Source organism: Alosa alosa, chromosome 3, assembly GCF_017589495.1.
Source record: "Alosa alosa isolate M-15738 ecotype Scorff River chromosome 3, AALO_Geno_1.1, whole genome shotgun sequence".
In the NCBI taxonomy this organism is placed as follows: Eukaryota; Metazoa; Chordata; class Actinopteri; order Clupeiformes; family Clupeidae; genus Alosa; species Alosa alosa.
The window spans coordinates 4,332,680-4,354,437 of NC_063191.1; the positions used below are offsets into that span (position 1 = coordinate 4,332,680).

The following is a 21,758-nucleotide window of genomic DNA, read 5'->3' on the forward strand; positions in this document are numbered from 1 at the left end:
ACATTGGGACCCATTAGCGATGAGCTGCAGTGGGGATAGAGAGACCACATCAGGCGGAAATGTGACACTCCGTTGTGGTTTGCAAATAGAGCTGTGCTCTGAGAACAGGGCATTGCCAGTGACCTTGCTTGTTGTGTGATGTTTGTTTACAACCTAGGACAGCCAAAGGAAGGAGATACTGTACTTTAAACAACAGCAGGTGTTCTTGGTTAAAATATAATGTACATTGTTTTTGACAAAAGTGATACATACACCCTGAGCTCGTCATTCTCTGGTACAACACATGCCTCCTGCTACAAACTCCACCCCCCGACATGTTCCACTTCCTGCCTTGTCCTCAGCTTGCACTCCACAGACAGACGTTTATCTGTTGTCTCTGTTAAGTTTCTGTTTTGATAGTGGTAACGTTACTTGGGTGAAGTTCGTAGGCTACAGGTAATAGTACTAGTTAGCAAGTTTGTTGCCTACATTGCCCGGTTGTGTGAATACCTGCGGTGTCTGGTTATACAGTAAGTACATGTAAAGACAGAGAAATATGTCTGTTAAGTGTATTATTGGCATGTTAGGCTAATCTGGAGTGTATAATGTTTAAAATGCTAAAGGTTACTAGCCATAAAAGAATCTTGAGTTACTATGATGTTTTGGTTAGTAACGAGAATGTATGTAGGCTATCCTGTCTTATCTTGCTTATGAGATTGATATAAGTAAAATGTGTTGAATGATTGTGAATGATCATGTGATTGTTATTTTATGTTTTTTATTTATTTTCAACTTTATTCAAGACACAAAGGTCCATAGAGACAACACAGTACAAATATATAAATATAAAACAATACAAAACATTTAAGAATGATGCAGATGAGGCATCATTTAAAAAACATATACAGGCTTTGGGTCCAATGTTTCCAAAAGCAAGATGTGTACCTTGTGTCACTCTTAGAGACATCAGCTATGGACACAATAATCATATTCTTAGACCCTGTCAGTCTGCACATGAATCTATACATAACATTTCTTAAAACAGCGTTAAAAGTGGGCACATTGTTAGACACAAACATTTCACTGGCACTACTCCACCTAGGGATTTGAAGCACAATTCTCAGTGCATCATTATAAGCCTCTTGAAGTTTTTTCATTTTTGACTCACTAAAATTAACCCACAGGTGGGCAGTTTACAGATATATTGTAATGCCATAATGGTTTATTATAATATAAAGAGCTATTTGTTTCTCTATAATTGATCCTTTGCTGATTACATCTCTGCTTCTGGTTTCTTTTAGGAGAGACAGGAGTCATGTGCTCTGGTAAGTGACATGTTAATAACAGCCGTCTAACTGCCATCCATTGCACACCATGTCCATATTTTCTATGCATGTTTTAGAATTCAAATAAAGAACTCTGCATTAATAAACCTCTAACATGCTTCAAAAAATGTAATGACGGATGGAAGTTTCAGAGTCTGTAAACGTGAATGACACAAAGTGAAGTTGTTTCACTTCTGAAGACTGCTTTGACACAACAGACTGGGAAATGTTTAAGCAGGCAGCCACCTACAACAACCGGACAGACATAGAGGAGTATACAGACACTGTAACCTCTTACATCACCAAGTGCATCGATGATGTGACCCACACAAAAGACATCATCACTCGGGCTAACTGGAAGCCATGGCTGACAGGGGATGTCCTCAGGCTGCTGAGGGCCAGAGACAAAGCCTACAGAGCTGGGGATGAAGCTGGCATGAAAACAGCGAGAGCCAACCTGTGGCATCAAGGAAGTGGCATCAAGGAAGCAAAAAAGGAATACACTCATAAGATAACCACCCACTTCAAAGACAGCAGGAACGCACAAAGCCTATGGCAGAGCATTCAGGCCCTCACGGACTACAAGCCCGCGCCACAGAGCTGTGAGAGCAACATCCCTCTGCTCAACAACCTGAACCGCTTCTTTGCTCGCTTTGAAGCACAAAACAGCACCTGCCCACAGAAGACACATCCCCCTCTACATGAGCAGCCCCTGTGCCTCTCTGCCGACAGCGTAAAGAGGACACTTGCTGCTATCAACACCCGTAAGGCAACAGGTCCAGACAACATCCCAGGTCGCGGCGGCTGAAGGACTGGGGAGCTTAAGGATGTCTTCACAGACATCTTTAACACTTCCCTGAAGCAAGCCATCGTCCCATCATGTTTCAAAGCTGCCACCATCATACCTGTGCCGAAGAAAACTGCTCCATCCTGCTTCAATGACTACCGCCCTGTGGCACTGACACCCATCATCATGAAGTGCTTCGAGCGGCTTGTCATGTCACATATCAAAGCCATTCTCCCCCCCACCCTGGACCCCTTCCAGTTTGCATACCGAGCCAAGCGGTCTACAGAGGATGCAATCTGCTCTGCCCTCCACCCAGCCCTCACCCACCTGGAAAAAAAGAGACTCATATGTGAGATTGCTGTTTATAGACTTCAGTTCTGCATTCAACACCATAATACCACAACAACTCATCTGCAAACTTGACAAACTGGGACTCAGTACCTACCTCTGCAACTGGCTACTGGACTTCCTCTGTCAGAGGCCCCAAGTAGTAATGCGTGTTGGCAACAATACCTCAAGCAGCATCACACTGAGCACAGGGCCCCCCAAGGCTGGCGTGCTCAGTCCGCTGCTCTTCACCCTGCTGACGATGACTGCACTGCAACCTACAGCAACAATCACATAATGAAATTTGCTGACGACACAACTCTGGTGGGTCTCATCACTAAGGGCGGCGAGACTCAATACAGGTTGGAGGTCGACCATCTGACCACGTGGTGCAGGGACAACAACCTCCTGCTGAGCGTCAGCAAGACCAAAGAGATTGTTGTTGACTTCGAGAGGTCACACCCAACACCTGCCACTGACCATCGACGGTGCTGTGGTGGAGAGAGCGAGCAGCACCAAATTCCTGGGGGTGCACATCAGTGAAGACCTCTCCTGGACCACCAACACTGCATCACTGGCGAAGAGAGCTCAGCGCCGCCTGTACTTCCTGCGGAAACTCAGGCGAGCAAGTGCTCCACCAGCCATCATGACCACATTCTACCGATGCACCATTGAGAGCATCCTCTCCAGCTGTATCGCTGTGTGGGGCGGAAGCTGCACTGAATACAACAGGAAAGCCCTGCAGCGCATAGTGAACACAGCTGGAAGGATTATTGGTGCTTCACTCCCCTCCCTGAAGGACATTTACACCACCCACCTCACCCCCAAGGGTGACCAAAATTGTGAGTGATGCAAGTCACCCGCTCACAATCTGTATGATCTACTGCCCTCTGGGAAGAGGTACAGAAGCCTGCGCTCCCACTACTAGACTCACCAACAGCTTCATACACCAAGCTGTAAGGATGCTGAACTCTCTCCCTCCTCCCCCCTCCACCCTCAGCTACATAACATCCTGGACATTGGACCCAAAATGGGCCTGCACTACTCCACTTGCACACTTGTACACTTTACAACTTGGTGTTGTTGTCCTGAAAACACAACACTTCTGCTGCTCTTACATAACTTGCACCACTATGCCACTTTCTTTTCTTACTTAGGTCAAACAGAACTACCCAAGCCTTTTTTATTGGCCTGACTTTGCACTAGTATTTTATTGACTGTCTATGCACAATTTCAACCAAATTTTGCTGCTCTTATTTTTTCATTATTATATGTGCCCTCTTATTTACTTATTTACTTACTTTTTTGTTTACTTGAATGTTATGTTTGTCTGTGGACCTAAATTGGCAAAATATGTCTTGTCTTCACCGTGGGATAGTGAGAAACGTAATTTCGATCTCTTTGTATGTCTGGAACATGTGAAGAAATTGACAATAAAGCTGACTTTTGTTTGTTTGTGGGTGCGGTAGAGGTGAGGCTGTGACTTTCCTTTATCATTTGATCTGTGAAACAACTCCTTTGTGCATGGTTTGCAAATAGAGCTGGTGTCATGTGATAGTCATCATGTGACATGGACAGTGAGATTTACAGTTTCTTTCTGGAGAAATCAAATCAATCAAAAGATATGTGCACAGAGAACAGTGTTGTCTCCATTTACCTCGGTTTTGAGTGACCAATAAGTGACCTGCATAAATTATCTTTAATATGCAGAATAAATTGTTTAATGTTTGTTTACAACCTAGGACAGCCAATACCTTAAACAACAGGTGTCCTGTCTGCTGTCCTGCACTTCTAAGAGACTTACTGGGCATTACAGGCCTTATCCTGTTCTCCTGTTTAAGCTGGATCCTGTTGTGCTGTCATGGCATCACAGTGGTTTTGGCGCTGAGGCTCAATAAGACACAGTGGAATGAGAACTGCTTTCTCTTAAAACCAACTCAGCTGTAGAAACAAATAACAGGTAAGACCTTGTTTTACCCTTTACACAAATGACTTTTGAGAGAAACAACATTAAAGAATTGTTAATAATCACTCAGATTCCATAGACAGAGAAACACACTACCTCCACATTGTCTCCTGTCCTTTCCCATCGTCATACTCACTAACCACTCGCCCTCAGAGCTCTGATGGGCCTGTAGTCACCACCCACTCTCAGAGCTCTGATAGGCCTATATCTGAGGTCACCGCCCACTCTCAGAGCTCTGATAGGCCTGTATCTGAGGTCAGTGCCAGCAGATTCAGGCCTAGTGGAGCTCTCAGCTGTTGGGCATGTCTAACCAGTTAGCCTAGGTGGTTGGCATGCTATGCTTACTCTAACCGGTCTGTGCAGGCCCAGTGCCAAGGCACAGTGCAGCAGGCTGAAGGGTTGTTATTTGGTTTTCCTTCTTGAAATAACAAGGTCAAACGTGTCTGCATCTGTTCACAGATACACACATTTGCGTTCAGTCTGTTTCTGGAGAACAACAATGGCAACTGCATCAAAACATAAGAGTAAGAGTATAAGTAAGTATAAGTATAAATATATATATACTTAAAAACTGTAAATACATAGAACATATTTACACCAATGTTTCATGCAGAAAAAAACAACCTTTTTTATGAAATATAAGTAAGTATAGTATAAGTATACTCTTTTGATCCCGTGAGGAAAATTGGTCTCTGCATTTATCCCAATCCGTGAATTAGTGAAACACACTCAGCACACAGTGAACACACAGTGAGGTGAAGCACACACTAATCCCGACGCAGTTAGCTGCCTGCTACAGCGGCGCTCGGGGAGCAGTGAGGGGTTAGATGCCTTGCTTAAGGGCACTTCAGCAGTTCCTACTGGTCAGGGTTCGAACCGGCAACCCTCCGGTTACAAGTCCGAAGCCCTAACCAGTAGGCCACGGCTGCCCCAGAAAAATCCTAACTCCCTCAATTCCACCACAAGATGGTGTGCACTTAATAGCACCATCCATCACCCATGTTGGTGATGTTTAGAGAGTGTAGTTAAGCACTTCATATCAAGAAACTCTTCAGGAATCACATGTGTGCATCTACAGTATGTGAGTGTACCTGGGTGCGCACGTGTGCGTGTGTGAGAGAGAGAGAGAGAGAGAGAGAGAGAGTTTATGTGAGAGTGTGTGTGTGTGGGGAGTGCATGTGTACATATGACTATGTGTACCAGTGATGTTTAAGCCATTAAAACTAATCTTTCTCATCCACAGAATTCACATTGGTTTCCATCAGCAGAGAGGTGCAGATCCACCCTGGTGATGACATCACACTGCCCTGTCACCTCTCTCCTGAGGCCAGTGCTGTTGCCATGGAGATCAGGTGGTTTAAGGGGACAGACTGCATCTACCTGTATAGGAAACCATTTGTGCACGTGCAGACGAGCTTCAAGGGCAGACTGGCCACCAAGACGCTGAAGAAAGGAGACGTGTCTCTGACGATGAAGAAGAGCACATGGGGAGACGCGGGGCAGTACACATGCCAGGTCATCCTGCACTCTAAATAAGACACTCACTATTCTACTTTCTGTCTTTCTTTCACTACTTTCCTTACTCTACTTTTCCCCTTGTCCTCATCTTCGTCCGTGGTATCCATTGCTTTCTCTTGCTCTGGATCGGTCTGTGATCTGAGGCTTCTCTTGGCCTTGTTAGTGGCCTTTGTTCGGGCTTTGCGGTTGGCCATCCTACCACTGCCACCAACTGTCGGGAAGGCTCCTTCCGGGTCCAGTAAACGTCTTTGTATTTTATTTTTTAATTACTCTATTTTATATACCGTACCTTTTCAACTACTTTGTAGCTATTGACCTTTTTTTGCTTTTATTTGCTGTTATTCTTTGCTTTTGTTTATTTAAAGCACATTTAAATAGTGCTGTGTATGAAATGTGCCATGTACAGTAAATAAACTAGCCTTGCCTTGCAGGTCATCCATGGAGAAGAGAAGGAGGAACAGACTGTAGCACTGCAGTTTGATGATCAAGGTGTTACTTCTCTTGCTTTCAATGATGGTGCTGAATATTGCAAATCAACAATCCCACTAGAACTATTAACTTCTCTTGCTTTTAACCATGGCGCTGAATATTGCAAATCAACAATCCCACTAGAACTACTAACTTCACAAATCACCGGACTATGTTGTACCTCTGGTCACTTTAATGGAAATGTGAGTTCACACGTCCCAACAGATAAAGTGACCACTGAAAGACTGGTCACATCCCAGTGATTGATTTAGAATTTAGATGTTGAGGCGAAGTTGCCAAGCAGCTAGTCAGTGTTATATAACATACAGTACTACGCATTGTCCTTGTTAACAACTGCTTCACTTTCAGGTTTGAAAATGTTATGCTCTGCCAGACCAATTATTACAACGTAGCATTAGCTTTTATGTAATGTGGGTTAAATAATGGGTTGAAATGTGTGTGTGTGTGGGGGGTTTCACATGTATACGTCATACAGGCTGGTCATTAGGGGTCTCATGACAGTTGGAATCACAAAAGTGGAAGCAAAACAACTTGCTTATTACTCATCAATTTCATCCAGTATTGGACATTGACACATTTGGAGCAGAAGGTGTTGTGTGCATCCATAACATTAGTTGTGCTGCAGTTTTGTCATTGTCAACAGGGTCACATGACTGAATCTTGTCAGAACAATTATTGCACCTGTCAACTTTGTCTCTGGTTCTAATATTTATTCTGAATTGTGGACACAAATAAAGAAGTAAGGGACCGTTCGTTATTTATAAACGGGGTCACCGGAGGAAAATAGGGGAGGGTCATGTCTTTTTATTCTTTGTTGAGGGGAGGGTCACCTAATTTTTTTTGTCTAGGAGGGGGGGTCACCCATCTTTTGTATTAATATAAACAGCAAAAAATCAAAGTGGCTTGTTTGATTGTTGATTTCTGTCGCCATATAACGTTCTCTTTCGTTCCATAGCTCTGTCAACATTGAACAATGAAAATAAGGGAGATTTCTCACGCAAAAATAATGGAAAACATCCGTCCCCATTAATGTTGGAAGGGTTGGAGCAACAAAGTAGCCTACTTTATTCACGCTTAACAGCCTATATCCATTTGGTCAACTTTATCCAGCCCTAAAAAAGCTAACTTTGGTTTACTTGTAGTTTACGGTGTAGCCTAGCCTAACTTTAAACAGTGTGCATGCTTATAAAGCATACTTGTGCTTCATTCATCCACACATCCAGCTCCTAACGTTTTGACAAGCATTTCTACCAATTGACCTTGTTCCTGCCCATCTCTAGCTTTGCTGTCTCCATCCTTTCTGTTTTTGTTGTTTGCAAAAAAATATATAGTAGGCCCTATTTATTGGTAACCAGCAACAAGTGCAATTTGTCGCTGTCATTCTCTCTCCTGCCAACAAAAATGTGTTTACGAGGAGTAAATTATTTCAAGTAGGCTAATGCAGTTGCAGGAAGTGTGCATTTAGTTTCCATGATTATTGTGTTTCCACAACAATGTTAGTGAGTAAATCTACTGAAATGGCCACCATCTTGGTGAAGTGTGATGTGTAAGATCAGAAAGCAGAGGGTGAGTTTAGAACGATTGTTTAAGTCGATGTGTTTTCATAGCGCTCTATAGCGTGGGTGGAAGGTATTGACAACTGGCCGGGGAGTGTCATGTCTTTTTTGAAAAGACTGCTGGAGGGTCGTTGAAATTTTTCTTGCAGGCAGGGGAGGGTCATGCAACTTTTGATTGAAGCACTCGAAATCCCTCCGGTGACCCCGTTTATAAATAACGAACGGTCCCTAAAATGTGTTGAATGATTGTGAATGATCATGTGATTGTATTTCTAATGCCACAATGATTTACTATAGTATAAAGAGCTGTGTGTTCCTCTGTAATTAATATTTTACTGATTACATCTCTGCTTCTGGTTTCTTTTTAGGAGAGACAGGAGTCATATGCCCTGGTAAGTGACAGGTTAATAACAGCAGTCTAACTGCCATCCATTGCACACCATGTCCATATTTTCTATACATGTTTTATAATTATGTCAAATAAAGAACTCCTAAAATGATGAGGACGGATGGAAGTTTCGGAGTAAGTAAACACGACTGACACAAAGTTGACACATATTGACACAGGTTGTTTCTTTGTAAACATAATACAATCTTGGATAAAACAGACTTGGGCTGCCAGCTTGGCAGCGCTGCCTCCTGGTGGTGAAAATGTGCACTCCTCCCGCCCAGGCCTATTAGTTCCATTGTCACTAAAAAAGGAATCTTTACATTTATTTACACATTTAATTTCACACCGACCGATAAATCACATCTCAATACTGGTTGCGGGTGATTGCCGTGTTCAAATTTGTTTCTTTGCCAGAGGCCTTGACATCCCGCCATCACTTGTCAATGAAATAATGGGACAGCCGGCTGCATGGAGGCTATATCTAGCCGGTTCCAAAAATCTTGTAAATATGACTGACACAAAGTGAAGCTCACACACACACACACACACACACACATACACACACACACACACACACAAAGTATTATATGGGACCTTTCAACAACATCAGAATCAGGGGACGAGAAATGTAACATGGAACCAACATGTGAAAATAATGTTTTAGTTACCATTTTGCTGGGGTGATGAGGTCAGGTCCCAGTAAACATATGGCGTAAACAAGTCCTGGCGACGTCCCCTAAAGGTCCCCTGGCGAACGTCACCTCCTTGACATTGTGTAGGGTTCCCTTTACGTCCCGCGGACCTCTGTTCGGGAGGTCTAAAAGACGTCCACGAGACTTTGAGAGGACGTCCTGTAATGGTCACCACGACGTTATGCGCGCAACGTTTATATTTCCGCGATATGGTAAGAAAAAAAAAATCATGAAGCGTGATTTGGTATGGTATGGTATTACATCCTGTAAGTCTCAGCGTTGCTAGGAGAGAGGTAGACGGAACATGAACACGCATTAATGACTTGTTCTACAGCTAGCCTACACAATCAACTTCATTCACCTCATATTTTCACGCATGTATGAAATCACGTCCACCGAATGCATTACACTACTGAAGAGTAGACATGGAAATTTATACCGGGCTACTTTCACATCTACGGTGTCATTTTCTTAATAAACTAATACAACGTTTTAATGGGCATATCCCGTAGCATATTGTTCAAAACATCATCAGAGTAGGCCTAGGCTATAAGATAAATTGTTCAAACCATATTGTTTCAAAATATTAAAAACTAATAATAGCCAAAAATACTAAATGAAGCAAAACTCAACATGAAATAAAGTAGGCTACATGAAACATAACTAGAATGCATTGACGTTATATCCACTCGTTTTCTTGGACCTGTGATCAAACAGGGACAGCCTATAAATGTAAGCCTATCTTCCTGGAACATTGCAGATAAAGAAAAATATATCCCCAGACAGCAAAATATATTTGGGCCAGATTTGGTCCAGATCTTCATTAGCATTTGGCGCAGATCCACTAAACGGACCTGCCCCGGGGTCATTTCTTCCAACGGGCCAATACCGGAACAGGTTGGAATTACGGATCAGAGACAGATCTGGCCCAGTACAGTTAATATTGCCATGGCATTTGGTGCGGATCTGGCCCAGACTCATATTCTACATCTGGGGCTCATCTGGCCCTGGTCTGTGATTCATATTTAAGCTATCAGAGAATTAAGACCCACACAATTTGTAATTTTCAAAATAGTTTTTTATTTTAAAAAGGCAAAAGAGAACACTGTGTTAGTGTTAGCTTAGGCCTAGGCCTACAACATAACACAAACCAATATGTAAAATAGAAGGCTTATTTTGATAAACAAACTCCGCTAAACGCACTGAAAGAAAATGTCATGTTAACATAGTCCGTTGCATCTAACCGGCTGATGTCCCGATGATGATGACGACGGCGCTCAGCTGTGTCGGAGGAAGATTACTGGCAGTCTGGGGAGCACTGAAAGCACAGAACAGTTGGCAGGTCGGTGGACTTTGACAGCGACAGTTTGTTGTTTCGTGAGAGTTCTTCGACGTTAGCTAGGCTACTCAATCCAGACTGCAGGGCAGGCTGCTATCATGGCAGCTCGCAGGTCAGCAGCAGTTCCTTGGTCGCGGCAGCGGCAGATCTCTCACAGAGGCTAGTAGCTGTCCTGAGAAATATTTTCGAGCAGACGGTGAATAGCAGTGCCGTTCACGGATGGATGTCAGAGGACCAGGGCAAAAACTAGCCCAATGGACTAACGTTAAAGTTAGGCATGAACCTGCGTTTCTTCCTCACTGCTCCTGTGAGACGTACAAAAAGCACACAAAGCAAAGAAACAAAGAGTAAATATTAGATTCAACATCCAAAGATTATTTATTTTATAACAGTATAGTATGCCAACAGCGCATTGCATCCCAAACCGGATAAACTGGAGGACAGCGACAATTCTTGTGGATCTTCGATAAAAAGCCTAGTGTTTACAGCCAAGTTTTTCCACTCTAAATCCATTTTAAACAGGCTTAAAAAACGCTGGCCGTCTATGCAATACCTGCAGTGCTACTAGCAGCAAGGCTAGCTACAGACAAAGTGGGTAACGTTAGCGCTAATGGCTACGAATTTGCAGCTAACACACAAAGGACACGATATTAAGCGATTTTGGTGAATAATAAGCAAAGCTCACCAATTTAGCCTTAAAGCTCATGTTCACATGGTTGTGGCTGCATGTTTAAAAGAACCTAGACTACAAGCTAACCGTAGCTACTACCCAGCTTGTCTGGCACGTTTCAGGTTGTCAGAATTTCAGAGTAAACTAAGTTTGTAAACTTTCATGTTTAATACAGGCCTAAATATTTAGCAGACTAAAATGACATCAACACCAGTTTACATTTAAAATGATACTTGTATAATGTACTTACCAATAATCACAAAGACGGTGCAGCCTGTAGTCTTCCACTCTGCATAATCACATAACGCAGAGTTGCAGGTTTATGTGGGGGAAAAGTGTTCCGTTAGTTGTGGCGCGTCAGGTCTGCACAGCTCCTGCGGATCTGGCCCACACCGGCCGGGCGGACTCAATTCAGTTGTGGCGCGTCTGGTCTGCGAAGCTGCCCCGGATAGGCGCCGCACCCGCTGGATGGACTGTCACAGTCAGAAGCTACAGACAAGTCTGGCGCAAAGTTGGTGCAGATCTGCATAGTGAGTGCGACTGCTGCGCGAATCTGCTGATTCAAAAACGGATCTGGCACAGATGTAAATGCTGTCTGGGTCGTTTTCTCTAGGCTATGAATGCTCTTTGTAGCCAACTTTAAGATGAAATAAATAGATTCCAGATGTTTCTATTCTATATCATTGTTTTATTAATAAACAGTAAGGCTCTGGTGAGGCAGAGAGCTTGCTCCTCGTCAGAAATCTCATCGGATATGTGCATTCTTTGCTGTTTCCACAAGGAGCTGCTGTAACATCGGGGACAGCTATGCGTGACACTTAAACACGAGCATGCGTCAAATAAATTACAATGACATTTAAACAAGTCATGAAGAAGCAGTATCCTTAATTCTTCTGCAATGTAGAGCTAGATCGTTTTGCTTTACAAATTAAGTAGTCACTTCTGTTGCTAGACAACCCTAAACAAATGGGGGAGAACCGGGACGAATGAAACACTTCTTTAAATGTAATTTACAAAGACATCGTAAAACACTGAAAGTTAATATTTTGTCTCTAGCAACCTACATCTATCCTCTGTCAAATACAGTTGCATTTACAGCTCTGAACAAAACCGTTCAAGAGTTATTTAAGGAGAAGTCGAACGTGTGTTATGTTTCATTCGTCCCTCCTGGCTGGGACGAATGAAACAGCATGAGGGACGAATGAAACATACAGCTTAAATTATGTAAACTTCCCACAATTTCAATATTTGACAACATATCATGAATAGTACTTCAAGTAGGTGTTATTTTAGATAGATTGCTGCTGGGCTATATGTCTTGGTTCATGTCTGTTAACAACTCATTGACGTCATGGCAAAGCGCTTATCTCGCGGTTATGGAAATAGCATGCACTATGCCATTAATATAGCTAGAATAATGCATGTTTGGAATTATATAATGTTTCTATAGTACAAAATGTTATTTCACTCTGTTTTTACGTGGTTAAAGTCACCACACATCCAAATAAGTGTCCTTCATGACCCACAGGCCGTCAGTCTCCATAGGTTAACATGGCAAAACTCGACCCCCTACCTGATAGCCCCAAATATATTTGCATCTTTCTAAAACTGCTTTTCCATGTCTCACCTGCATAAAATATAGTATAAACACAGATATGTGTGCATTGACTTAGAATAAATGGGGTTTACTGCCTGGTCGGGACAAATGAAACAGGTGTTTCAATCGTCCCGCCATAGACATCTAGCATTATAGGCTGTTTTGCATCCATTACAAACAAACATGCAATGTGAACGTCTGGGATTGGGGAGAGCACTAAATGCTCTACTGAATAAGCATGAAGTCAAACCTTTAAATAAAAAACACTCTTATAATAGCCTAAACTTGTGACCATCAAAAATCATTTATCGCCTGTAACTCTGTGATACCAGGATGTAACAGGAAGGCATTTGGCTGAGCAACGGAGGTTAATATGCTCTATGTTTTGTCCAAATGATGACTGTCTATCATCGTTGCACTCAGAGAAAACCGGAATGTTTCATTCGTCCCCCGTTTCAATCGTCCCGGTTGTACCCTGCTACGTCTGTTTTTAACATTTCTCTAGTTTTATTGCATCGGATCAGCTCCAAAAGTCGGTTCAGTCCCAATTTGGCCGTGTGTGTGTTTATGAAAATAAAACACATAATAAGTACGTGACTATGTTAAATAAACCACTGCCTATTTAGAGCAAGTTGGCTACATGCATCACGTAATGACAGTTATCTGAAGAAATGCACATTGTAGGCTAAGCTAGAAGCTAAGAACAGCAACTTTGCTAACGTTACACCAAGCATCACATCAGCTAACATGAATTTGATAAAATCCCTTCCCTAGTTTGTAACGTTATACATTAAAGTTAAACTCAAAATGTATGTGCTACATAATTCAGCATTATGTAGCACACATTTTGCATTAACAACCCTTTTCCCAGTTTATGAAGTTGTGCGTATATGAGCAAAGTAGAGGTTCTACTTTGCTCATAGACGCACAACTTCATAAACTGTATGATATGTTGCCTTAGACTGCGGTAGGCTAATGCAGCTACTCCTAGAGACTAGATAGATATACTTTAGTCATCCCCAGACGTGTAACGTGAAGTCGTGCATGGATGTGATGTCTCCGTCCTGCAGGCGGTAGCCAGAGCGCTCTCAACTCCGATTCCATGTGTGAATAAACAAACGTCCCCCCCATGTCCCCGATATAACGTTATTGTCGGGTCTTTAGGAGGTATTTGAAATGACCAAATGCAAATGTCATCCGAGGGACCTGACGGTGACGTCCCCAGAAAGTCCTGCACCGGACATCACACAATAACCAGACGATAACTTGCTCCGGACGTCAATAAGGTCACCGGAACGTCCGCTAGAGAACATGACGTTCGGGACCAATCGGGGACGTCGTGAATGTCGGCATAAGGTCCGGGGGACGTCCCGTGTTTGTCGGGGTGGGCCTTGAAAATTCCCCACCTCCGAAGAGGGGAATGACGGAAAAAGTTTGTTGGTTTAGTATGTCTCCTTGGATAGAGGCTTTCCAGAGTGCCAATTGGTCTTGGAGTGAATGGGTAGTTTTTTTCCACCAGAGTTCTTTGACACAATGACTTTAACAGCGTTTCATAGCACATGGGCTAAGGCTTATACAATCCATCCCCACTGTAAAGCAGGTTGTTGTTGACACTGTGGGTCTTACAACTTCACATAACCTCACATAACTGTTTCATCCACTGCTGACAAAATATAATACAATGCTGATGTAATCCAAAGTATTCAAAATACTTAACTCACTTTGAGTAATCTATTGGAATATGTTACAAAATACATTTTAGTGCATATATTCAGTAATCTGTAGTGGGAATACATTTTCAAAAGTATCCTTCCCAACACTTCACACACACACACACACACACACACATCCAATAATTTTTTGTTTTCCAAATGACTATTTGTGTGTTGTATCTTCCTGTTTCTCCAGACCTTCGGAAGATAACTGATAGACACGAGAAGCAAATGGAGGAATCTGTCCGAGCGATTGGTGAGTGTTGGGGAATGAGGAGGGGGTTAGACACAGGGGGACACTACCAAACACCCAAACACATTCAGGGACACTGCAAAATACCCAAACACATTCAGGGACACTGCAAAATACCCAAACACATTCAGGTACATTACCAAACAAAAGTCGTTTCTCACATAATTCTGTGCTGGTGGTAGTCACACGCAGCTCTTCTTTGTCTATTTGTCCAGTGCAAAGCTATCGCAGTCAGTGTTGTGTTTGGCGTCTATTTGCTCAGTGCAAAGATATCGCAGTCAGTGTTGTGTTTGGCGTCTATTTGCTCAGTGCAAAGCTATCGCAGTCAGTGTTGTGTTTGGCGTCTATTTGCTCAGTGCAAAGATATCGCAGTCAGTGTTGTGTTTACGCCTATTTGCTCAGTGCAAAGCTATCGCAGTCAGTGTTGTGTTTTACGCCTATTTGCTCAGTGCAAAGATATCGCAGTCAGTGTTGTGTTTGGCGTCTATTTGCTCAGTGCAAAGATATCGCAGTCAGTGCTTGTGTTTGGCGTCTATTTGCTCAGTGCAAAGATATCGCAGTCAGTGCTTGTGTTTGGCATCTATTTGTTCAGTGCAAAGCTATCGCAGTCAGTGCTTGTGTTTGGCATCTATTTGCTCAGTGCAAAGCTATCGCAGTCAGTGCTTGTGTTTGGCATCTATTTGCTCAGTGCAAAGCTATCGCAGTCAGTGCTTCTAAATATAGACCTAGCCTACTTCACATGATATGACTCTGCATTTATTTCTTACCGTTTCATAGTTGCTTTTGCTGAGAAACAAATAGTTAGCAACACACGCTGACTTTGAATCAAACGTTCTTTAGAACACTGATCAAATGTCTGCTTTCACTTTTGAATGAAGTTCCATGTATGCAAGAAGTGACGGGATTAATTGCGGAGTGAAATGAAAGATGTGACAGCGGTCTGCGGTCCTTGCCAGCGGTCTGTTATACTTAGCAACGGTCTGTTATCGAGAAATATCAGACCACCGAACGTTGGGAAGGCATTCTGCAGCATTATGAAGAGCCGTGTAATAATACAAGATAATGCTGGTACTATTCTGATCAGAGCACCAATAGGAGGTCTCACCCGAGCAGATAGACAGCTATTCAAAATAACAGTAAATCAATTACGTTGAACACATGTAGTACTAGATCAGTCTTTTAATCACATTGTCATACAATATTCTAAACTATTAATGAGGAACTCTGTCATGTCTTTCTATTGTTTACGTGTTGACTTGAGACAAATCTTAACAAAACAATCCAACAGTTTCATATTACTTGAAATTCACAATAAAACCATTTTTTTTGAAAATCCATTAAAATGGAGTATGTGAGTTTAAAAAAAATGAATTTTTCAATTGTACATGCAGAGGAAGTGAGTAGACAACTGCGTGAGGAGAGGAAGAAGCATGAGGGACAGTTGATCCAGGAGACACAGAAGGCTTACAAACTGGCCTACGGGGCCAAGCTGAACAAGAAGATGGCAAAAGCTCTTGGTAAGTAAAGTCACATCCTTTTGTTGTATTGGAGCAAGGTACCAGCATAGACCCATCACTGACATTGCAGTTACAGTAATATACTGCTTGAAAATCATAATTGATGACCGACTTAACTTCTCTGAGCATGAAGCCTCAATTGCAAAATCATGTCGCTTTACCACAACATTAGGAAGATCACACCTTATATGGCACAAGATTCCACACAACGTCTTGTAGCCTACAGGACATCGCTATCTTCAAGCTGGACTATTGTAATTCACACTTAGCTGGCCTACCTGCTTTTGTAGTTACAACTGATTCAGAATGCTGCAGCACGCCTGGTCTTCAATCAGCCAAAGGGGACATATGTAAATCTCTCACTTTGGCCTATAGAGCACTGACTGGATCTGCTCTATTCGATGATCAAGATATATATCCACAACCGCCCACTGCAGTCTTCTGATAAGCGTCTGTTGTGTCGGCGACCAGCCATAAAGGCTAGGTCAAAAGAGTATTTTCCTCAGTGGTTCCATGTTGGTGGAATGAGTTGCCCAGTGCTCTCCATTCCTGTGATAGTTTGGGTCTTTCAAGAGGGGTCAACATGCACTTAGGTCATTAAGCGTTTCTTATCCGTTATGGTTTGTATAGTATAGTATTAATTTATTTACTTTAGGCTATGAATTGACATTGTTGTTTATTATTGCTATTCTCCTTCATATAGTGTTACCAACAGTAATTGTTTACTGTTAAATTTAACTTTGGACAATTTTAACTTTGGACTTTGGACAAAAGGGTCTGCTAAATACCATAACCATAACCATGACCATATAAAACAAGACCAAACAATCAGTGATGTCTATGACTTACCACAAGGAGACACTCACAGATTAAAAATGATAAATACTGCTCTCAAAGAAACACACACACCAAAAATAAAATAAATAAAAATAAGCATACTGAGATGTTTGTCTTTTCAAGCATACCAGAGAGCTGAGGGAAGGGGGAAATGGCCGAACAGTAAAGAGATGCTGAGGTGTGACTATGAGGAGGGAAGACGGAGAGAGGCAGAGAGAAAATCGACAAACTCGAAACAACAGGAGGAAGTGGGAGAGACGCAGAGAGAGAATCGACAGGACAACGTAACCAGCCTCTTACGACAGGTGCTCTCTCTGGAAACTGAACTACAGATGAGGAATAGTGAAGTGCAGGAGCTGAGGACCCAACTGCAGGGCAAGGAGAGAGGAGACCGACATAATCAAGTGGAGAGACACAAACAGAGGGAGAGGAGAGAACATCTGAATGGTAAGTGTGAGGTCACACACAGGACACGTTAACAGAGTTACACACACAGGAAACACACACATACAGTTACACACACAGTTACACACATACATGGCATCTTAAAAGAGTTACACAAACAGGGCATGTTAACCAGTCTCTCTCTCTCTCACACTCACACACACACACACACACACACACACACACACACAGTGCATGCATGGGTACTTATAGACTAACTGGTTGAGTTATGTGGCAAGTGGCATACGTAGGTTTTTACGGCCTCTGTCTGTACACAGCATTATTGTAGCTTATTGTTGAGTAGCTAAGCTTATTGCTGCCTGTTTTACTGACAAAAACATTTTCTAGATGTTGTGGAATATGTTCGCAGTGTTCCTCCTGCAGAGAAAATATATTCACTAACAATCTGTAGGCTAGTATGTAAACCTGCTAACTTCACCCCTTGAAACACTGAATCACATACAAAGCAAGTCAATGGGAGAGTGCCATAGCAAATATAAATAAATATTAAATAAATATGTAATAACACATTCAAGACAACCTTAATATCTCTAAGCATTGCCCGTCTTTCAATTTAGGGCCCATTGTTTTTCCAGTCATTAATTGCCTGACCGTAAGTTTTGTTTATGTTTGCAGTGGGAGGAGAGAGTCCTGGTCCAGCCCCCCCAGTGTCTCCTGCTGCGTCTGAGCTGAGGCTGGTGCTGCTGGGGGGGAGCACAGCTGGGAAGAGGGCAGCAGGAAACACCATCCTGGGCACAAACACACTCACAGAGACCCAGCACAGCAAGAGCAGACAGGGGGGGGTGGCTGGGAGACGGGTTACCACTGTAGAAACTCCGGACTGGTTCTGTAGTGGACTCTCTGAGAAGGACATGAGAAAGGACGTGGGGCTTTGTGTCCGTCTGTCTGCCCCAGGACCTCACGCCTTCCTCCTGGTGATTCCAGTGGAGCCGTCTGAAGGGGAGGAGAGGAGGATGCTGGAGAAAATGGAGGATATTTTTGGGGAGGGCTGTTGGGGACACACACTGATCCTCTTCACCCATGCTGAGGGGCTGAGAGAGAGGAGTGTGGAGGAGTTGCTCCAGACAGGGAGCCAGGAGCTCCAGCAGCTGGTAGAGAAATGTGGGAACAGGTGTCACCTTCTCAACGTTAAGGACAGACCTGATGACACTAAGATCACACAGCTGCTCGAGAAGATAGAAGAGATGGTGTCAGGAAACAGAGAGAGATTCTACAGCACTGAGACCTACCAGGAGGCAGAGAGACAGCTCAGAGAGATAGAGAGAAGGATGCAGAAAGAACGAGAGGTGGAGGAGAGGAAACAGAGGGAGGAGAGAGAGAGAAAAGTTGAACTTGATAAAATTGTTCAGAAGTATCTGAAGAAGATGGACAGGGAGATTCAGAAGCATAAAAGACAAATTAGAACGGTACATGATAAAACAACTGAACTAGAGAAAAAAATAAATGAAGCAAATGATGAGAAGCAAAGAGCAATGATGCAGCGTGAATTGCAGAAAGAGATTGTACAGAAGGAGGAGATGGAGACAAATCTGAATCAAATGAAGGAAAAAAAGGAAAAGGAGTTGAGAGAGATGGAGGAGATGAGAGAGAGCTATGAGAGAGAGGCCAGGGCTGAAGCAGAGAGAAAGCTCATGAAGATCATCTTCTCTGAACTACAGAGAAACATCAGCTTCAACAAGGAGATGATGGAGGGAGAGCTCAACAGACAGATGGAGGAGAAGAATAGAGGGATTACGGAGAAGAAGAGAGAGCTAGAGGAGACAAAACAACAGATGGAGGAGAAGAGTCGAGAGTTTGGAATAATTCTTCAGGAACTAAGAGACAAAGGGAAGGCCATTGATGAACTGACACTCAGGCAGTGTGATGGAGACAAACGTATGGAGGTAGCGATACTCCTGCAAGACCGAATAGACAAGGACAGAGAGATAGAGAGAATGAAAGAAGTGCTGAAAGGGAAAGACAGAGAGATGGAGAGGATGAGACAGATACTGAATGAGAGAGAGAGACAGGAAGAGACTTGAACTAAATGTAGGACAGAATGACTGCAAGACCAATATTTGAGCAGAAGCCTGCCACATGGCTACCCCCATTGCAAACAAAGGGCATTCTTAACTGCCCAGGGTGCCAGGCCGAACTAATTATCATACAGTGATGATCACCTCTGAAATCTCTGTAAATGTACAGTATGTTGTGAATATAACACATTCATGTTTGGTCTTAAATTAATACTTGTAATATGGGTAATAGTCTGATCATGGTTTCATTACAATGCAATGTACAATATCTGTGCATAGTTGTGGACTGAGAACTACGCTATAGTCTTTGGGAGGGAGATTCGCAGGCATCACACCTACACCACACCCACAGCTCTCAGATAACAAAAGTCCTGTTGATTCGGGGTTTGCTTGGATGAATGATAAAAGAGGAGATGCTTCTCAGCTCGGGCTCTCTTGACTCTTTTCCTTTCTCTGGCCCTCAGCCTCGCTGGCTCTTCTTTCTCTCTCTGTCTGTTTTCTCTCTCCCTCTCTTTCCCTCTCTCTTTCTATCCTTTATTTTGGGATTGTGTCAATCTTATGATTTGATATACTGTTTTATCTGGTGTATCTGAGATCTGAGAACTTGTTAATTCATTAAGTTTAAGTTTGTGGTATTTGTTAAGCTTCTTTTTGTGACATTGTTGTTATGTTTTACCTACCTGAGTTACTTTTACATTGAATTGAAGTGATATTGGTTACACTTACTGTACCGTTAAGGCCCAATGCCAAATAAATTGTTCATTTAACCACCAGTCGTACATCTCTAACTCCTTGTATGCCATGCCATGTTCTGCCATAGCTGATAAACTTACTTGGTAATTGATTCGATATACAAGTTGTTAATAATATAGCCGCAAGCGGCAATGGCGGGCCCGAGCACCTGCGGGCCGCAACCCGTGACATTTCAGAATCCAACAAAGCACCGACGTGGTGCATTTGTAAAATGTACATATTTGATGTGTGTGCTATTTGTTTTTGCATGTTATTTTCTGGCACATTTACTTGCTTGGCCAGGTGGGGGCGCAATGCAAGGCAGACCCATTGTGTGTCATCATAATCATAATATAAATTAACCTGAGAAATTTCAGATTATTCATTTTAAGCAAAGAACATTTCTGAAACACTTTTTGGCCATATGGGGGCGGTATATTAAGCATTTGAATTACACATGTGAACATGATCACACTAATGATATCCAATATTTTGCAAAGTTTCAGATCAACCAATATAGGCATTACCAATTTCTGGCACATTTTCCTGCTTGGCCAGGTGGTGGCGCTATGCCAGGTAGGCCCATAGGGTCTCTGGATATCATCATAATTAGAATATCTATTAACCTGAGAAGTTTCAGACCATTCATTCAAAGCATAGAGCATTTCTGGCATGTTTCCTGTTTGGCCAGATGGTGGCGCTATGCTAGGCATGTGAATTATATGTGTGAATATCATCACCATAATGATATCCAATATTTTATGAAGTTTCAGATCAATCACTTAAGGCATTGTCCATTTCTGGCACATTTCCTGCTTGGCCAGGTGGTGGCGCTATGCCAGGCAGGCCAATTGGGTTTCTGAATATCATCATAATCATAATATCTATTAACCTGAGAAGTTTCAGACCATTCATTTAATGCACTGTGAGTTTATGACACATTTCCTGTTTATATGGTGAGATATTAAAATCATGACATATTACAACATATCAAAAATCCCTTCACAATTTAACATCAGCGACATCTTGGCATAATGTTTGCCAAATTTCACATGAATCTGACAAACCGTCTAGGAGCAGTATGTTAAAATTGATCATGTGACATCAGTGTAATTGTCATTCTTTCTGTTTCCAGTTGGTGGCGCTATGCCAAACATGCATTATGGGCATGTGAATATCATTATTAACTTCATTATGCATTATGCATTATGGTCTTCAATGACCTGTGAAATATAAAACATTTCAAGCCATGCATGGTGAATTATGACACATTTATTGTTTATGTGGAAGGGTATTAAAATTAATAATTTCGCCATTCGGCATCATGTATACCAACTTTGACATGAATCGGATCAACCGTCTAGGAGGAGTATGTTAAAATTGATCATGTCCACAACACACAAAATCTCAATTACCTCACTTCCTGTGGGCGTGGCTAATGGCATGTTAATACAAAAGTTGTTTGTTTTTGGGTTTTACATACACCCACCAAATTTGGTGTGTGTATCTAAAACTATATGCCAACCACAAGTCACAGTGACATAAAGGAGCTTATGGAGTTCCTGGCAACGCCGGTGCCAAGGCTTTTCCC

The 21,758-nt window shown here is 42.5% G+C and overlaps 1 protein-coding gene across 3 annotated transcripts; it reads left to right on the top strand.

The window, feature by feature from the left end:
- The first annotated feature begins 4 nt into the window (after nucleotides 1-4).
- LOC125291696 (trichohyalin-like) lies at nucleotides 5-20,208 on the top strand. 3 transcript variants are annotated; one of them, XM_048238532.1, is made up of 11 exons: nucleotides 5-509; nucleotides 1,281-1,304; nucleotides 4,161-4,378; nucleotides 4,844-4,920; nucleotides 5,628-5,899; nucleotides 6,334-6,391; nucleotides 8,316-8,339; nucleotides 14,545-14,604; nucleotides 15,993-16,118; nucleotides 17,079-17,402; nucleotides 18,036-20,208. In XM_048238532.1, exons 4-11 carry the CDS (start codon nucleotides 4,884-4,886, stop codon nucleotides 19,439-19,441), a joined length of 2,307 nt encoding a protein of 768 aa, XP_048094489.1. In that variant the 5' UTR covers nucleotides 5-509; nucleotides 1,281-1,304; nucleotides 4,161-4,378; nucleotides 4,844-4,883; the 3' UTR covers nucleotides 19,442-20,208. The 3 variants fall into 3 exon arrangements, with proteins under 3 accessions (XP_048094489.1, XP_048094490.1, XP_048094492.1); XM_048238533.1 differs by having other exon boundaries at nucleotides 4,235-4,378; XM_048238535.1 differs by lacking the exons at nucleotides 5-509; nucleotides 1,281-1,304; nucleotides 4,161-4,378; ... (2 more) ...; nucleotides 6,334-6,391; nucleotides 8,316-8,339 and adding an exon at nucleotides 8,374-8,840.
- The last annotated feature ends 1,550 nt before the right edge of the window (nucleotides 20,209-21,758 follow it).

What these genes read in the sequence shown, in the direction of transcription:
- LOC125291696 (XM_048238532.1), top strand. Translation starts at nt 4,884, where the DNA reads ATGGCAACTGCATCAAAACATAAGAGTAAGAGTATAA. An exon ending in GACAGGAGTCATATGCCCTG is followed by an intron (nt 8,340 to 14,544) that starts GTAAGTGACAGG and finishes CTGTTTCTCCAG; the next exon opens with ACCTTCGGAAGATAACTGAT. An exon ending in GAAGATGGCAAAAGCTCTTG is followed by an intron (nt 16,119 to 17,078) that starts GTAAGTAAAGTC and finishes TGTCTTTTCAAG; the next exon opens with CATACCAGAGAGCTGAGGGA.